Source organism: Quercus lobata, chromosome 10, assembly GCF_001633185.2.
Source record: "Quercus lobata isolate SW786 chromosome 10, ValleyOak3.0 Primary Assembly, whole genome shotgun sequence".
Classification (NCBI taxonomy): Eukaryota; Viridiplantae; Streptophyta; class Magnoliopsida; order Fagales; family Fagaceae; genus Quercus; species Quercus lobata.
In genome coordinates, this window is record NC_044913.1 from 26,763,628 (window position 1) to 26,783,347 (window position 19,720).

A 19,720-nucleotide genomic window follows, 5' to 3' on the forward strand; every position below is an offset into this window, starting at 1 on the left:
GAAGAAGAAGAAGAAGAAGGAGGAGGAGGAGGCAAGAATTAGACTTGGCTTGGTACTAAAAGAAATCCCAACATTTTAATCCAGTAGTCCCCATACTCTTAATGAACATGAAGTAGAAAACGAGAGATACTAGGATATTATTTCTTGATTACAAAAGATCTTGCTTAAACACCTCATTGCATTAAATTTTGAGTACGAAAAAAGACTTCACAAAGACGACACATGCATGCAACTCAGTACACATCTGTTCATATAATTTTCACGCAAAGAAAAAAACAATTGATAACAATACAATAAGAATGGCAAGGGAACTTGAGATGAACCAGAAGTTGCAAGCACAACAAGCTCATTCATTTGGTCTTTGATCTTAATAAGAGAAAGCTACAATCTAATTCTTGTATGACAGACATCTAACTAGAGTAATTAAAAAAAGAAAGAACGAAAATTTAAGTAATTTATCTTTTCGATTGTAATATTTGCTATTTCCTTTACAACTATGTGCACAAGTGGAACATTATACAACAATATTCAAGCAGACACCAACTTCCTTTACTTCTTTGGTGGCTTCTTTCTTTAGGAATCTTCATTCAGTTCAACTTCTATATATGGACAAAAAATATTGACTAAAAATTCGAGCGTAGAAATGAGATGAGGAAATCAAATCACATCGTTACGACTGAGAAATTCAATTAAACAGGGATACACTTGATCTGCAACCTGCACCAAAGGAGAGAGAGGGAGAAAGGAACAGTAAAGCAACCTGTTAACACAAAAGAATTCACTGACCAAATTCTAACTGGTATAGCGAAACTTTATTCTTTTCATTATGTGAAAGAAAAATTTATCAATCTAGGATAAATAAATTACTCATACCATACGACCTCCAACTAGATCATAGTGACCATAGTGTGGTCCGCGGGGTTCTCCAAAAACTTTGTAAGCAACAAAATCTTCCGAAATCAGCTTCGCCGTTTCTGCTCCATATATATCAATCATCATAGGTATGCAGATAGAAAATATAAAAACAAACAAAACGAAATAGTAAAGGAATATAACTGAAAACTGGAGTCTGTTAAAGGCACAAATATATGAACTAAATTCTACCATATACAGCTTCTGGTGGACAAATTAAGTCTTGGTCTCCAGCAAGTGCTAGCACAGGGACATTGCTTTTGCGTAAATAATCCTTGTAGAAAAAAGTTCCACTTCTGTCACGTAAACCGCCCTCTTGGAAGGCTGTTGTTAGCTGCAAGAGAAGCTTAGCAGGAACCGTACCTACAGATTATATCAGGATGAGAATCAGCCTACAGTCACATATTAAGGAGAAAGAGAAAGAATGCTGAAAATGCTTTCCAGTTGAAAATGATGTTAAGAGAAATTAGTCACTAATGCTGAACTTAAGCTAAAAATAAAACTTTAAAGAATTTGTTTACAAACTCATGATGAGAAAAACACTGATGGACCAACTTCAGAAGGAATTGTGCAAACAGATTGGAGAAAAGACCATTCAAATGGATTAGATTTCATGGTTATTAGTGATAAACTAATACTACTTATTCCAAAAACTTAAACTGATGGGAAATGATTAATTTAATCACTTACTGTTATTCTAACAATTGAAATATACACAGATATTAAATAAGGAAATCCAAAATTGATCTACTGCAGCACAAGACTAACCGGGGGCTAGGCAACTACTAAAGGTTGAAAGGACATTAAACTGACAGCAGAGATAAACAACAGTACAGGCACGCCATGCTTTTCATCACGTCCCACAGCTTTTCCTATTTTCATCTTCCTCAATGCATCCTTCATCTCGGTAATCCTATTTCTTCGAACAAACCTATGGTTTCTATCCTTAATTGGGAAATTGAGTTCCCTCTATTCTCTTGTATGGCTTCCATGAAAAAGTTTATCAAAATAACTTTTGCTTATCTCTTCAATCTCCTTTACTTTACTAACACTCTTTCATTTTCATCTTTAATGTACTAGAAACGATTCAAGTCTTCTGTTTTCATTTCCCTTGTTTTTTAAAGTTTATAAAAGTTCTTTTCTCCATCCTTAGTTCCCAACTTGCTATATAATTCATCATAAGCCTTAAATCTAGCCTCTTGGACAACCTTTTTTTGCTTCTTCTCTCTTTGCCAATTTTTAATTTTCTTAAGTTGACATTGTATCTACAACTGAATTTGACATCCTTCCCAAAAATAATTGTAACTTCCTTACCAAAAATGGATCATAAAGTTGAAATTGATGTACAAAATATCCTTGACATATAAATGTTGGGCTATGTGGAGCCTAGTTGTGTTTGATTCGGATTATGACCTGACTCGATATAAAAGTGCTACAGTTTTTTAATGGGATTGCCCTTGGGAAAGAAACTTTGGCCCTTTTTTAGCCCATTGTGAATCCTGTGTGTAGGATAGAAAAACTGTTGCTTGGAGATTAGGGTTTGGTGTGTTGTTTTGAGAGAGAAAACTGTGTTGCTGCATCTTGTACTATTTTTTTCATGTGAATAGTGAAATCATTGCAACTCCGTGGATGTAGGCAAATTGCCGAACTACGTAAATATTGTCTTGTGTGATTGTTTTCTTTGGCACATATTTTTTCACTATTTTTGCATCTTACAGATTTGGGAATTTCGTGTATATTCCCTACAATAAATAGCTAAGAATGTAACGAGTCCCCCATGGATAGCCTCATACCTGCCTGAACCATCCCTAGGGAAGATGCCTCCCCAGTCTATTAAATATTCTTTTGGCTCTTATGAAAATGAACTATGTGACAATGTTATCATAATGTAATAGCCGAACATAATATTTTAGCATAACTCCTAAAGGGAACTTCTAACCAGGAAAGGATCAAATATCAAATCACTAGGAATATTCTTAGCCATTTTCAAATGCATTTGGTGCTAATCAGTTATGTAATATTTTGGTAGAAGAAAGATAATTGTACTCACAGAAGTTGTTCAAAACAAGCTTATCAAGCAACTCTGGATGCAGCATGCCCTGAGCAGAAACTTGAGAACTCAACCAAGACAGAAAATAAGGAGGGCGAGATGCAAGAGGATGAGCAGCAGAAAGCAATGCCCCAATTGGAATAACAGGAACATTTAGAGCCTCTGCAGGGTCAGCCTGTGTAACACAGTGAACTAGCATCAGCTCCTCAGGATAATTATAGTATACAGTCATCTAATTCTCATAGTGAAGCAGTAAAGAAATACTTAAAAAAAGTAGTCTTTCATATCACTTGCCAGAGGTAAAAGTAATTTGAGTGACGACTTTGAAGTTGTGTAGTCAAGTGATGATCCCAAAGTAGCAATTGATGTGAACCCAAAATTCCTTCCTTCAGAACCTTATGAAATAACATATTTTAGCATTAAAATCTTGTTGAAGAAATGATATAGCACTGCAGAACCAGATTTACAAATAAAATGTTAAAGGAACTAAAATTTTGAAGTATCAAGAAACATAAAATTTATGTGAATAAAAAAAATTTGGAAGTTCATAAACAACTGATATGTCTCCCAACCTAACGTGATTTGTTGAATATAACTATACAGAAATAAACAAAAACAATATTTTGCAAGACTTCAAGACTCCTGAACTTGATAGACCAAGACTTTTACCATCACACCAGTGTGTCCCCCTTTCAAAATCAAAATGAATACATGCAAAGGTTCTTTTGCATTGTGTGTCTGAGCATGTGTGTGTGTGTGTGTGTGTGTGTGTGAGAGAGAGAGAGAGAGAGAGAGAGAGAAACCAAGATGAAAAAAAAAAAAAAAAACCAAAGCCAGAATTTAGGAAAGGAAATGATAAAAGATAAGCGTGCATCAATGTTAGGTAACAAATGTAGGACGAACAAAATGACCAGTTTAGCCAATTAACTTACAGCATCGAGAGAGCATTGCATATAGCAAGATACCCCCCATTGAGTGACCAATTGCAAGCAACTTTCCATCCTTTGGTTTGCAATGAGTCCTTATGTACTCCATCTAAGATGACAGATTAAAGATTGAGATATCCATTCCATTCAAGAAGTGCATTATAAGTTTATGTCACAATGGTAAGAGAAAAATGTGATTTATCATGTCATTTGTATTGAAGGAATGTCACCTCACCGCAGCAGGTACATCCTCTTCCAAGTAGTGATCAAAGTCCCAATCATACTTTACAATCAGGTCAAGTTGTTTCTGGAATTCTTCTAATCTAGTAAAAAAACGCCCTTGCAAGTCCAAAAACTGTTCTGGAACTGGCAGTTGACCTTTTTCAATGATATTTACAAGCCTTTGACTCACATCGCTAATTTGGCTAACAATAGCAGAGTTTTGCCTTACTTCTAGAAAACCTGCAAGTTTTGTCCAAAATCAATATAGTGTTCATATAATGATCATAGACAAAAAAAAGTCAAAAATTTGATTCAATCAGTTGACAGTTGGACCAACATTCGTTTAAAAAGCCAGAGATTTTCTCTGATAAATGAAAAAAGTTTCCATCAATTTGGTAACTAATTTCAAGTCATCAGATTTAGAAACAGTCAGTTTACTTTTTCTATTAACATTAGAGATGTCATAATCAGAAAAAGCACCACAGTCTAAGGTAGACTCTTGACTTGATGGAAAAATACCATCCATTCCATGCTCAACTGAAGAATCTCTCATGGCATCAAGAGGCTGCTTAACTTTCCCAAAGTCCATCCTGTATGTACTCAACCCAGCACCTCGAACTTCAAGAATCCATGTATCAAATCCTTGGCTAGACATGTAACGTGCAAAAGAGGACTGCAAACAATTTACACACTCATCAATAAGGCCTTGTAATAGGAAACCACAGAGGTTGAATATAAAAAAGATGGATAAACTCTGATTTGCATCTCAATGGTGAATTTTTTTTGAGTGTTCTCTTATAGTTAGATAGTTAGTAGCCATTGTAAGACTGCCCTATAATATTGAAGCTAGGTGGAACAAAATAAATAATGCAAACCATCAAACTCTCTAATTAGTTGTTGTAGATAAGTAGCTTTAATTCAGGGTAAGATATAGAAATAAGAAGCTTGGTGCTCTTCCAAACATATTTGTGATTGGTTTTCGCGTGCGTGTTAATATTTGAAAAAGAAATAAGGAGCTATGTAATTTTAGGCATATGACCCATATAATTATAAAAACAGGATTGAATTACATAAGGTTTGTAACTATCTTTTCTTGTAACCTGTTGGAGAGGTTCTTGTCAAAACCAAACAATAGCTCAAACCTGAAAATATTTGTGCTGAATAAATGAATGAATAGTTTTTGTCCTACTCTTAATTAATTAATTTATTTATTTTTTTGAAAATACTAAGTATTTAACACACATACATGAGAGAAGGAAATAGGTTTTAAAAAAATTGACTGTAGTGAATAATACTAAGTATTATACATTGATATTTAGTATCAATGAATAATACTTAGTATTATTCATTCCTGTAAGAAACCGAAACCTGTTTTGGTTTTGAATGTAACACTTAATTGCCATGGTTTGTTTTATACGTAAACAATTAGCTGTGTAACGCAGAACCTCTCCTATGATATTGTGAAAATGTACTTCTAAACATGGACATGTCACGAGTCATGACGTGAGCAACTCAAATTTATTTTAACCGATGTTTAACCGTTTTAAAATTAAAACAATAACATATGGGGCTAAGTCTTCTGTGAGTCCTTGAGTACTTACTTTTCTTCCCTACAAATTTTTGTTTACAATCTAAGTAAAAAATGAAAAGAAAAAAAGAAAAAAAAAATCCCCACAGTATCCCTATCCTTAATAGAAAGAACAAGGATTTAAATAGTAAGAAACACATGCATTAGACAGAAATGAAAATTGTCTTAACCAAAAAAAAAAAAAAAAAAACCAGCACCAAAAACACAAAAAAGGAAAAGAAAGGAGCAAAAGGGTATTAATAAAATTGATAGCATTGCAATTTGCATAGTACTCCTATGAATAAAAAGAAAAAAGAAAGAAGAGGGACCTGAGGAGAGAGATCATATCCAATAGCATTGGTAGCAACTCCTGACAACAGCAACAGCGGATGGTTCCTCCTCGGCCTTCCCTGTTTTTGTTTTCACATTACATGTAATTCAAATACATAGTACACCTCCATCAAAAAAAAAAAAAAAACATAGTACACCAAATATATATATATATATTAAAAAAAAAAAAAAAAAAGGCAAGTTACAACTTATCAACATTTTTAGCTAAAATTTAAGATTTAAAATTTGACATTTTATCAACTTCAGGTTTAATCAAAATTTAAATTACTTACTTATGGTTTGAAATTCTATGATACAAGGGCCAAGATTCAAGCCACACATATATATTTAGATTAAATTAGAGTATAGTTTTTATACGGTACATTAAAAAAAAAAAGTTATGAAAATTTAACTAAACTAATAATTGGTGGATAGAGTATACATTTGGATACAATTTATTTTGTTGAAAATTGAAAATAATAAAAAAATAATTTTTTTATTATTGTTTATTACTGTTTGGCACTATTTATTGACCTAAATTTATTATTGTTGGCTAATGAATAGTGCACGCTTCATAAAAAAAAAAATAAAATAAAATAAATAAATAGTGGATAACACGCTAGTTTGAAAAAAAAAAAAACGCCCAAACATAAACGGACTTGAATCCAAACTAACCTAGAGTGTCAAAGGGTAAGTGGTAATTTTCCCTTAGAAAAAACAGATATTTCTCAGAAAAACAAGACAAGAACCTGCGACTGAGGAGAAGGAAGGTAACGCCAGAGAGCGAGTGTCCAATCCGAGTTCGGAACAGACACGTAGTGCAACTCATCGCCCGTAAAGATCGGCGACTTCTTATTCTCCGATACGACGCCGTAAAAGGCCCTCGGCCCCACCTTCACCCAATGTGGGCCCCCAGAAATTCCTCCGGGTCTTCTCGGGTCGGAACGCATGCATAATCCGGTGGTTGTCCGGGTCATGGACCATAGATCAGAATGGGAAACTAACATTTTTATTATTTAATTTTGATTTGGTCGCTTATTGCTAAGTTTGGGGTAAAGTAAAGTTAAGTGTGCCACAATGCAAAGAAAGAGAATTTATTGGTTAGTAATTTGGATGAGAATAGTAAGGTTAGGAGTTTATAATTATAGGAGGGTTTGTTTTGACTTTTACAAAATGATGAAGCTGCTTAAAGCTTCCTTACGTGTCTGGATTGAAGCTTATACGCTAACCATTTTATCCATTTTTTTGTTGCTTCATCCACAAGTCATGATATTATGACATCCCAATTCACTTTCATCAGTTTCAAAAAACGTGTTAAAGTCTTCGTATACTATTTGTAATCTTCCATGTGCCTGAAAATGATGTTCAGTTAACCGCCCCACAAATCACAACCAAGTGCTACAAATCTTGCGTTTCAGATTAATCACAAATCACAACCACCCAAATTTTAGTTCATATATATTGTGGACAGAATTAAAAAAAAAAAAAAAAAAATCCATTCTAAATATTTGCTCCATAATTATTATATTTTACTGGTCATCAATCCTTACGATCCACAGGAAAATTCAAGAAAAGATCATCAAGCATTGTCATTCCCACCTTCGTCCATTGAATTGATATCAATTGCATTGAAAGCTATAAATAAGATATAGGGCAAATTACAATTTACCTACTTGTGATTTAGTTGAAATTTAAGTTACTTAATTGTGATTTGAAATTAGACACTTTACCTACTTAAGGTTTGACCAAAATTTAAGTTGCTTACTTGTAGTTTGAAATCCCGAGATGGAAGTGTTTTGCTGGATTATTTTTTATCTTACTTGATCTTGTCCGTTTAATAAGAGATTTTTAGTAACGTTGTTTAAGTGTTGTAGAAATACGTGTTTTGTTATTGAACATTGAAAACTGTTGTTTAAATATTAGTACCAAACGGGTCGTATTTTTACATATTTTTGTGTTTTTGGAGGAGAGAGAAATAAACGTCGAGCAAAATTACATATTTAATCTAGTTTTTATCAGAAGTGAGGTACGAAACTCTAATTGAGATGACCTCAGGTGGGTAAGTGTCAAATTTCAAACCACATGTAGGCAACTTAAATTTCGGCCAAACCACAAGTGGTAAGTTGTAATATGCCCTAAAATATAAAATAATACTAATTGTACAAGTAAAAACCCATTAGATTCTCAAAAAAAAAAAAAAAAAAACCCATTAACATTTTTTTTTCTTTCTCAACTAAAAATAGTACTAACGTAAAATAAGTGAATCATTGATTCTATAACATCCAAATTGTGAGCAGCACAAAAATATTGAATCAAAGAACTCTAAGAAAGAAATTGTCAAGCGAATTCAGCATTAAAATCACAATTACTTTACATGAATAAACAATTACTTTGAATCATTATTCGAAAGAGGAAAGACAAAAAACTTAATAAGTCTCAAAGATGAAGTTCCTCGGATATATTTTAGCATCAATGTCCAAGTTCAGCCCTATGTGTAGCAAGTATAAGCAAAGTATCCACAACCTTCCTCCTTCAGAATTCAAGAAGCTGCTCCAAAGAAAAATTGTTAAACAATGGTATACCATCCTACACACTTATTTACTTTTTTTTTTTTTTTAAAGGGAAGAAGCATAAGACAACTAAAAGAAATAAAATCTAACTTATATAATTGCATAATTTAAATCAATAAATTTGTTTGAATTATTAAAATTCACCTTCATATTTACCCTAGAAGACCACATGCGAAAGATCTAACAATATCTAAGATATTTATTAAGCAAAAAGAACAATAACTCAGGGAACTATAAATTGGAGAGGGGAAAAAGTAGGAGATTATTATGCTGCAATGAATATGAACAAAAATCATGTACCAAAAACATGCAATTATATAGAACACAACCTCCAACACATGCTTAAATATTGCAGGAGGCACATAATCCCATTTTCTTATTGAGTCATCTCATGAAAAAAGATTAACAAATGCAACTGCAACCAAGTCTAAATCAACAAACTCTAGCCCAAATATTAATGACATGCTATGAACTAAAAAACACAAATAAAGATAGGGGGTTTTACATTTTCAAATAGGAGAACATGCATGCATAAAATTCAATGATGCTATTAGTTGAGAATTATGACAATTCAAATTAAAAATGAAAAAAAAAAATTAAAGTAAAAGCCTAGATTTCCCAAAAGGTGCTCATCAAAATCGTAGAAACCACTGGCAACTCAGGGCCACACATCATTCAAATTAAAAGGACCCAAAATTGTCCCCATAGAAAAAGACTAAACACAGTAAAAAAACACAAACCCATTAAAAATATCATCTAGAATAAGAAAAATTTGTTATTTCAATTTCAATTGACAAATTAAATAACAAAACTATATCAGAGGATGGAAAATAATTAAAACAAAAACATGACAAGAGACTACCTGGATGTTCATGGCCTTATTATTGGACTCAAGTTGGCTTCCTACATAGAGAAGCTTAAAAATTTTTCACATTATTCCATTACCATAAATTCACCAAATTCAACACACCATTCTAACAGCTAAATTTATGTCTTAAAACCCCTAATAACTTGCTTACAATATAAAATTAACAAAATCAAAATTATTTCTGATAAGGAATATTTTAACTGAGAAATTTTATAACTTCTTTTACTCGTCAGGTCCATTTACACTTCGGGTTGGAAAGTACCCGACGGTTCCATTTACCCTTCGGGATGGAAGTACTCGTCGGATCCATTTACCTTTTGGGTTTCGTTTATCCTTCGGGATGTAAATGCCCTTCGAGTTTCATTTACCCTTGTCAGGACATATGTGAATCATGTTAGGAACATATGTCAATATTTTATGTAATTGGCTAATCTTTTGAAAAAACGCACTTTACTTGTAATTGAGTAGATCTAGGATGTGTTTAATATGTCAAGGAACAAGGTTTCAAGTTCTAGTGTTAAACCATGCAAATCTGTCCAAGAAACAAGTGAAGAAATGCTGGATTTTTAAAACTCGACAACTAGCTCGACAGCCAGTATCTATCGAGGTTTAAAAAGCTACTGAAGCCCGAAGCTCGACAGCTAGCTCGATAGATACCTTATCTATCGAGGTTTATGGAATTCAGTTTTTCAGAACTGGTTTTCTTCCAATCCGTGTGTATATGTTTGAGTTTTCTTTTCTCACAATCCTAAACATATATGAGGATTATTTTAAGGGCCGTCAAAGGTTGTGCAAGTGTGAAGCAAAGTTTGGTTCATGCAAATATGCCCGAAGACAGAATTTGCCCTAGTTCATCTTTCTCTTGAAGAAGCTACTGTGTTTGTACACCATAGGGTTTTGTGACCAAGGAGTTTCGTGATCTTCATCGTGTGATGAACTAAAGAACTTTGCAACCAACATCTTTCTCAAGTTGGTGATTAAGTCGCATATTGGGATCCACGCATCTATTAGTTAGTCACGTACTGGGAACCGTACATTAAAAAGGAGAGATTGTCACTACAGAACAAGTCCAATTAGGTATTGGGGTAAGGGTTCAACTGTAGGTTGGTATAAGGTATTGAGATTCATTTACTTGTAACTACTTGTTGTGATAATAGTGAATTCTCGGGAGTTTTGACCTTAAAATCACCCGGTGGGGTTTTTGTCATATAAGTTTTCCCCATTCGTAAACAAATCACCGTGTCAATTTAATTTCTATTGCATTTAGTTAATTGGTGATTTTTTTGTGCTACCACGTGCTTTGCATGTTAATTAAATTAATTAATTAACTTGGCTAAATCAATTGGTTAATTCATCACAAGGGGTTAATACATTCTTGGCCTATCAACCATTCAGGATGGAAGTGCTCGTTGGGTCCATTTACCCTTCGGGTTCCATTTATCCTTCGAGATGCAAATGCCTTTTGGGTTCCATTTACCCTTCGGGATGAAAGTACCCATTGGGTGCATTTATCCTTTAGTTTCCATTTACCCTTCGGGTTGGAAAGTATCCGTTGAGTCCATTTACCCTTCGGGATGGAAGTGTTCGTCGGGTCCATTTACCCTTTGGGTTCTGTTTATCCTTCAAGTTCCATTTTACCCTTCAAGTTGGAAAGTACCCGTCAGGTCCATTTACCCTTCGGGTTGGAAAGTAACCATCAAGTCTATTTACCCTTCCGGTTCTGTTTACCCTTCGAGATGGAAATTCCCCTTGAATCCATTTACCTTTCAGGTTGGAAAGTTTCCGTTGGGTTACCAAATACCAATGTTGGATTACACTAAGTCCCAAACTGTTTGCGTGTTCCCCACTCATGCATCCCTATATGGAAAGAACTTGCACACCATGCCCAAAGATCCTTCTACATATTCGTATCCTTCCAGTATGGGAAGTAGAGCCTTAAGATCGTGGAACATTAACTCCATATCTTTCATACAAAAAAAGATCCTATGTTCATGGGATCTTGGTCAGCCCTACACCACTATATAAGCAGTAAGTCTTCTTTTCTTCAAGGTACATAAAAACTTCCATAGCTCTCACACTTTTGAGTTTTTGAAGATTCTTCTATCACTGACTTAACCTTCAGAGGGTCTTTGGTCGGCAACCCATCGGTACTCTTTGTAGGTTCTTCACCCTTTTGTTCTTTAGGTACCCAATTGGCATGTGTGTGGACGATCAGCTTATTGATGATTTTTTTGCATCATTAATTGGCGCCGACTATGAGAACAAGTGATTAGCCATATCACCATTTCTAAGACAAAGAGTTGCATGGTTCAAACATGATCAATGGCTACCATCAGCTAGGAGACTCAAAACACCTCTAACACCTTGGAAAGACGGGTGCAGACCCTCGCTGCAATTGTCGATCGACTCACCCAGAAAAATAAGGATCTAGAACAATAAGTGAACCAAATGAATGAACGATGTGCTACCTCAACGGTTAGCATGACACATGGAACAATGATGAGTAGGACGACAGTCATCTCCCAACGAAAGATCGGTAAGAAAGGGAAGATCTAGAAGAAAGCAACATTGCTAGCAGATGCAACAGACAGAAGGACATTAACCATTCGTCAGATTCAGAGAAAGGCATAATACACATGGTACAAGACATGCAGATAATGAAGGACAAGATGGACATGATGATGAATGCCATAAGAGAGGGAGTGTCTTCCAACCTGGATGAGCTAGTTCACCGTATCAACTTCCCCTTCACGGCACAGGTCACCTCTTGTCCCTTACCAGCCAAATTCTGGATTCCATAGGTGGAGACATATGACGGGGCAAAGGATCCACTTGACCACCTAAAGTCGTTCAAGACCCTCATATACTTACAGGGTGTTCTTGACAAGATAATTTGCAGAGCATTCCCAACCACACTTAAAGGACCAGCTAGAGTATGGTTCAGCAAGATTACTCCAAACTCCATCTCAAATTTTATGGAGCTAAGTGGGCACTTCGTCACGCACTTCATTGGAGGACAAAGATACAAGAGGTTCCCAGCAAGTCTCCTGAATATCAAGCAACGAGAAGATAAGAGCATAAGGTCCTATGTGGCTCAATTCAATAGGGAAACCCTTTTGATTGACGAAGCCAATAACAAGGTGTTAGTCACAGCTTCACCAACGGGCTATGCTCTAGAGAATTCCTTTTCTCCGTTTACAAGAATGACCCGAAGATGATGAAAAACATGCTATACAAAGCCACCAAGTACATGAATGCTGAAGACGCCATGACATCCCGAGGGGCAAGACAAAGAAAAGGGAAAGACAGGACGACCCTCATTTGGGCAAACAAGCCCTTGTAGAAGACAATAATGGTCCAGATAGACAAGCCCTTGCGAAAGGCAATGAACCATCTAGAAGTAGCCAAATGACTAGTCTTATGGGCGATATAATTAAGTGAGTTTGACATACAGTACCGTCCAAGAACAGCCACCAAAGCCCAAGTTTTGGCTGACTTCATTGCTGAGTTCATAGTAAAGGAGACGAAGGCTATATCAAACTTGGAACTTTGAGCACCTAAGGAAGCATTACCAATAATTCACCAACTACAAACTATGTTTTAATTTTCTCTTTCAATTTTCTATGTAAACTACAAAGTGTCCATCTGACACCTAATCTACCGTTCCATGTATTTTTCCTAATTCAATAAAGACATCATTCTTAAGAAATTTTCACATCACTACATGAAGAGAAAGGAAGAAAACTAAGTCATACATACGGATGGACGATCCAGATCAAAGTCTTCCTCATGAGGGAAGAAAAACAACCAAAGTCACCTAGTAAAGTCAACACCACAAAGGAAGAAAAACAACCAAAGTCACCTAGTAAAGTCATCACCACGAAAGAAGAACAATGACCAAAGTCACCTACAAGTGGACGGTCCAAAGTAAAGTCATCTCCAATAGGGAAGGACTACAAACAAAGTCGCCTATGGGTGGACAATCAAATGCAAGTCATCCCCAAGCGGGAAATCTAAGCCTTCCTACCTACAGGGGGGACAAACGGATGAACCAAGCCACCTACAAGTGTCTTCGTAAAAAATCTAAGTCTCCCTACCTACGGGGTGGACAGACAAACCAAGCCACCTACGAGTGACTTGGTAAAAAATCTAAGTCTTCATACTTATAACGGGGATGAACAAACGAACCAAGCCACCCACGAGTGCCTTGGTAAAAAATCTAAGTTTTCTTAGCTACTAGGTAGAGGGACGAACCAAGTCACCCACAAGTACCTTGGTATAAAATTTTAAGTCTTCCTACCTACAAGGGGGACGGACAAACCAAGCCACCCATGAGTGCTTGGGTAAAAAATCTAACTCTTCCTACCTATAGGAGGGACAAAGACAAACCAAGCCACCAACGAGTGCCTCGGTAATAGAAAACTGGATGGTACCTGACAGACAAAGGAATGAAGTTTCTAAACCTTCACATCCATTTAAAAACATACAAGGATTGTTAGATCAGCAATCGTCGAACCAAGTCACCAAGGTGATAGATGATCCAAGGGATCCCTAAAAAATGATTGAGTCAAGTCAGCAACCCTCTATGCCACGAGGGTGACAAATGAACAAAGTCACTTGGGTGACAAATGAATGAAGTCACTAAACGCTCATGGAATATGAGGCAAGAAATAGAGCCCCTAACACTCTATGAGTACAATGTAACCCTTCATATTCCACGCTTGTCCAAATTGATAGTGAATATTTTCACCATCCTGAAAATGTTTTAACACCCTAGAGTCTTCAGGTACCCTCCTTGACACCAGGTGACACATTCTGCCCTGATGGTCGTTATGTATCAAGGGCTTGTCGGGTACCCTACTCATCTCCCAAAACAACACAGACATTAACTCGTCTAAACTGATGGGACACACATGACAAACGGCCCATTATACTTGTCCAATCAACAGACCAACTTGCTTACTGATATCATAGCAATGCTCAGAGGATCACTTGTTTGGTGCATCGTGTGACTAATGAGTTAATTAGGACCGATGACCAAGTACACTGATACGTGACTAGTTACTTATTCGAACCATACTACCTACAGGGTGAATAGATGACCAAGGACAACGACAGGTGCCTGGTCACTTATTCAAACTATCCTACCTACAAGGAGGAATGATAACTGAGGTCACCAATGAATGCCAAATCACTTATTCAAACTGCCATACATGCAGGGTGGATCGACGACCAAGGACGCCTATGGGTGCCTAGTTACTCATTGAAGTTAAGTCCTTTCTACGGGGTGGACCGATGACCAAGAACATTGATGGGTACCTAGTAACTAAGTCTTACCTACGGGGTGGACTGACTACCAAGGACATTGACAGGTGCCTAATCACTCATTAAAACTAGCTCCTACTTGCGGGATGGATCGATGACCAAGGACACCGACAGGTGCCTAGTCATTCGCTTAAAAATAAACCCCATCTACAAGGTAAAACTATTTTGCGACCCATCGAGTATCCTGATAACCACGGCATAGGAGGCAGCTGATAAGGAATATTTTAATTGAGAAATTTTATTACTCCTTTTACCTTTCAGGTTGGAAAGTACCTGACAGGTCCATTTACCCTTCGGGAAAGAAATGCCATTTGGGTCTATTTACCCTTCGAGATGGAAAGTAACTGTCGGGTCCATTTACCCTTCGGGATGGAAGTGCCCATTAAGTCCATTTACCCTTCAGGTTTCATTTACCTTCAGGATGAAAATGCCCATCGGGTTCTATTTACCCTTCGAGATGGAAGTACCCATCGGGTCCATTTACTTTTCAGTTTCCATTTACCCTTTAGGTTGGAAAGTACCCGTCAAGTCCATTTATCCTTTGGGTTGGAAAGTACTCGACGGGTCCATTTACCTTTCAGGATGGAAGTACCTTATGGATACATTTACCTTTCGGGTTCTGTTTACCCTTCGAGATGGAAGTGCTTGTTGGGTTCCATTTATCCTTTGGGATGAAAATGCCCTTCGGGTTCCATTTACCCTACGGGATGAAAGTACTCGTCGGGTCCATTTACCCTCAAGGTTGGAAAGTACTTGTCAGGACCATTTACCCTTCGAGTTGGAAAGTAATTGTCGGGTCCATTTATCCTTTAAGATGAAAATTGCCTTCGGGTTCCATTTACCCTTCGGGATGGAAGTACTTGATGGGTCCATTTACCCTTCGGGTTGGGAGTACCTGTAGGGTCTATTTACCCTTTGGGTTTCGTTTACCCTTCTAGATGGAAATGCCCCTTGGGTTCCATTTACCTTTTGAGATGGAAGTACCTTCGGGTCCATCTACCCTTTTGGGTTCCATTTATCCTTCAAGATGAAAATGCCATTCGGGTTCCATTTATCCTTCGAGATGGAAGTACCCATCGGGTCTATTTACGCTTCGGCTTGGAAAGTACCCGTTGGGTCCATTTACCCTTCGAGATGGAAGTGCCCATCGGGTCTATTTACCCTTTGGGTTCTATTTATCCTTCGGGTTCCATTTACCCTTTGGGTTGGAAAGAAACCATTGGGCCTATTTACCTTTAAGGTTCCGTTTATCGTTCGGGATGGAAATGCCCCTCGGATCCATTTACCTTTCGGGTTGGAAAGTGCCCATACCGATGATGGATTACACTAAGTCCCAAATTGTTTGCATGTTCCCCACTCATGCATCCCTATATGGAAAGAACTTGCATATCACGTGAATGTTCAAATAGTGTATAAAACACCCATGAATGTTTAGACTCCCCAATTTACAAATTACCAACACAAGCTTATAATCAAACAATATATGTGCGGAATATGATAATAAGCTAAAACAAAATTGGTAAAACAATCTAAACCATAATTAATCACAACCACAGCAGTAATTAAAAGACAAAAATTAAGGGAAGAGAGATGCAAACAAAAAGACAACACAGTGATGTGTTATTGAAGAGGAAACCGAAGTCCTCAGCGTAAAACCTCTTCGTCGCTCTCCAAACAGTCAATAATCCACTAGAGAATAAAGTTGGGATACATGAATAGCAGAAGACCCTCTAAGCCTAATCTATTCAGTGCACTTAAGCCCTCCAAGCTTCTTGCTTCAATAGGGTTATGCCGAACCTTGTCTTCTCTAGCTTATCGGATCACGCAATAGCCCATTGCAACAATGAAAATGAATTGCTCCCTTTTGAATTGCTTCCCAAGCACCAAAATACTCTCTCACAAATATGGGTATGGTGAGATAAGAATTTGGCTAATATACCTCTCAAGGATGTATCGATGAAGAGGGTAAGAGTAGAGGAATTTGGAGAATCAAAGGATGAAGATTGTGGATGAGTTAATCTTGTTTTTCTCTAGGGTTTTTCTCTCAAAATTCTCCCTCGAAACTCTCTACATTTTGTGGGTGTAAGGGTATTTATAGTAGGGTGTGTATGGAATGCGAAGAGTCAGTTACAACCAAACAAGGTGTTTTGGCGACTCGAGCTTGCGATTGGAATGAGTCGCGAGTTTGAGTCACGAGCTAATTGCCTTGCTAGACTGGAGGTTTTGTCCTATAGTGCAACAATTGGCGTGACCCTTCAGCTCCCCTTGCATGCTTCACACGTGTGCCATTCTGGCGACTTACCTGTCGCGAGATTCAGTTACGAGGCTCTTCTTAATTGCACACTCTTAAACTTTTCTTTACACTTTCTCATACACTACCCTTACATGATTCCCACCTAAATACAGGGTTTCTAAATGCTGAATTACAAGAAAATTTGTCACAGAATAAAGCCAACAAAATGATTGAATAAATTCAACCTTACACCATGCCCAAAGATCCTTTTGCATATTCGTATCCTCCTAGTATGGGTGGTAGAGCCCTAAGATCTCGAAACATTAACTCCATATCTTTTATACAAAAAAAGATCCTATGTTCATGGGATCTTGGTCAGCCCTACACCACTATATAAGCACCAAGTCTTCTATTCTCCAAGGTACATAAAAACTTCCATAGCTCTCACACTTTTGAGTTATTGGAGATTCTTCTATCAATAACTTAACATTCGAAGGGTCTTTGGCCAGTACTCCATCGGTGCTCTTTGTAGGTTCTTCACCCTTTTGTTCTTCAGGTACCCAATTGGCATGCGTGTGGACGATCAGCTCACTGAGGATTTTTTTTGCATCATCAATTTCATTAAAACAATTATACCTTTTGATAAAGTACATACATAGTAGTACATTATTTTGGTGTTAAAAATGACATAAAAAATAAGAAAAAAAAAATCAAATACAGAAATTAAATTAAGCTTATTACAAAAAAAAGGATCAAAAAAATTCAATAAAGCAAAAATCGTATGTCACCCTTGCTTCATTATGTACAAATACAAACACGAAAAAAAAATACAGCAAGTACCTGCAATGAATAGATAGATGCCTTTTATATTATATTTTTTTTTCTAGTACATTTATCTCTTTTATGGTAGTTCAATTTTTATATAAAACTAGCCGCGAACCCGCGCATTATGCATGTAATCATTTTTATAGTGGTTTTATTAATTTTTTTTTAGAATTTAAACTAATTTAATAAAGAATAATATATTTCATAATCATATTTTTATTTATTATAGGAATAATTATAAATGTAATATAAAAACAATCATAAATTATAAATATAAATTTGGTCGTACCAAAATGAAAACAATACAATTTTTCTCAGAAATTCAAAATGCAAGTTAATGAAAATATTCATTTTTTAATAAAAGTTATTTATAACATTTTGTGAATCATTAAAAAGAAAAGAAAATTTGAAAATTATTCTTTCAGTTTTAAACAAACTTTCTCAAACATTATTTTTTTGCCTACATTCTAAAACACCGAAAAATGTAACTAAGAAAATTAATAAACTTAATAATGATTAATTGGACCAATTAGGAAAAACAATTTGTTGTTGATAATCTATTAAGGTTATTTTTTTTTTTGCAGAAATTGTAATTTCATCCACCCAAAACATATTATCAAATAAACAATTATTAGCAAAATTTAAGAATTAAATTTCTATATATGCATTGTTATAAAATAATAATATCAATTAAAGTAAAATTGTAAAAATTAAAATTTGTCACCCTTTTGATTATTTTCGTTTGGCTAACCTTTGCTTTTCTATAAATAAATGGCATGATAGAGTACTTCTAATACAACTAATATGAGTACTTTGTCCACCACAAAAGATTAAAAAATAAACAAAAATTAGTAAAGTCTCATAGTTTAACATCTAAATTGAGCACTATAAAAAATCATGTTGTGTTAGAATTACAATAAATACCAAATTATCCAAATCATGCTATGTAATTGACTAACATTATATTTTTATAAGTTATATTTAATCCTTTATAATGCAATAAGATAAAATTTAACAATCAAAGAGAATAAAAAAAACAATTTAAAAAAAAACAATAATACCAAATTATCCAAATCATGCTATGTAATAGAATAATATTATATTTTTATATGTTATATTTAATTCTTTATAATGCAATACGATAGAATTTAACAATCATATACAAAAAATAAAAATAAAATAAAAAACAAAACTAAATCGCATTAATCTAAAGTAGAGTTTTAAAGAATAAAAAAATTATCAACCTGCTTAAAGCATAGATACAAGAAAAAAAAAATTCACCAAAAAATTGAGAGAGAGAGAGAGAGAGAGAGAGAGAGAGAGAGAGAGAGAGAAAACCTTTTTTTGTGAGGGAAAACTATGCATAGAATGGAAGAGATAGTGACAAATTTATAGTAAGAGGGTGTGAATAAAAAAAAGACAAAAATAAAGGAAGATGAAGGAAAAGAGGAAGAATAATATTAATGTAGAGGGTAGTGGGGAGATGAAAAGGTAAGGGAGGGAGAAAAGTTGAAGAAGTAGTGGAGAGATGATGAGGTAAGGGAGGGAGAAAGGTTGGAAAAGTACAAATATTAAAAAAAGAAATGTTAAAAACAATTATAGGAAAATTGAAAAAAAGAAAAATAATGACGTAAATGCTGATGTGACTCAACTGGAGCATAACAACAATAAATGCTACACTTCAACTTTTAGATATATATATATATATATATATATAATGACATTCAAGATGATTAATGTTAGATTGCTAAAACATAAACACAATTTAACATCTACCTCTCAAAATAGAATAATTCCAAAAATCGGAATGCTTAGCACATCAAAACACACATATACACATAACTAAAATCAAAAACAAAAAACCCATAGATCCTTTACTCAAGAACCTTAAA

The 19,720-nt window shown here is 35.4% G+C and overlaps 1 protein-coding gene across 2 annotated transcripts; it reads right to left on the reverse strand.

Annotated features, from left to right (window-relative positions):
• Positions 1 to 256: 256 nt before the first annotated feature.
• LOC115962623 lies at positions 257 to 7,255 on the reverse strand. 2 transcript variants are annotated; one of them, XM_031081505.1, is made up of 10 exons: positions 6,757 to 7,255; positions 6,007 to 6,087; positions 4,591 to 4,783; positions 4,124 to 4,350; positions 3,895 to 3,997; positions 3,257 to 3,357; positions 2,963 to 3,137; positions 1,105 to 1,275; positions 874 to 974; positions 257 to 717 (listed from the first exon to the last, which is right to left on the reverse strand). In XM_031081505.1, the coding sequence occupies exons 1-10, from the start codon at positions 7,012 to 7,014 to the stop codon at positions 658 to 660; spliced, it is 1,470 nt and encodes a 489-aa protein (XP_030937365.1). In that variant the 5' UTR covers positions 7,015 to 7,255; the 3' UTR covers positions 257 to 657. The 2 variants fall into 2 exon arrangements, with proteins under 2 accessions (XP_030937365.1, XP_030937366.1); XM_031081506.1 differs by having other exon boundaries at positions 4,630 to 4,783; positions 6,757 to 7,254.
• Between the last annotated feature and the right edge of the window lie 12,465 nt (positions 7,256 to 19,720).

Bases quoted from the DNA above. Each gene is read 5' to 3' on its own strand.
- LOC115962623 (XM_031081505.1), bottom strand. From the start codon at position 7,014: ATGTTAGTTTCCCATTCTGATCTATGGTCCATGACCCGGACAACCACC. The intron at 4,351-4,590 runs GTGCTTTTTCTG...CAAAACTTGCAG, and splicing joins AGAGTCTACCTTAGACTGTG to GTTTTCTAGAAGTAAGGCAA. The intron at 975-1,104 runs GTAGAATTTAGT...TATATGGAGCAG, and splicing joins TCCACCAGAAGCTGTATATG to AAACGGCGAAGCTGATTTCG.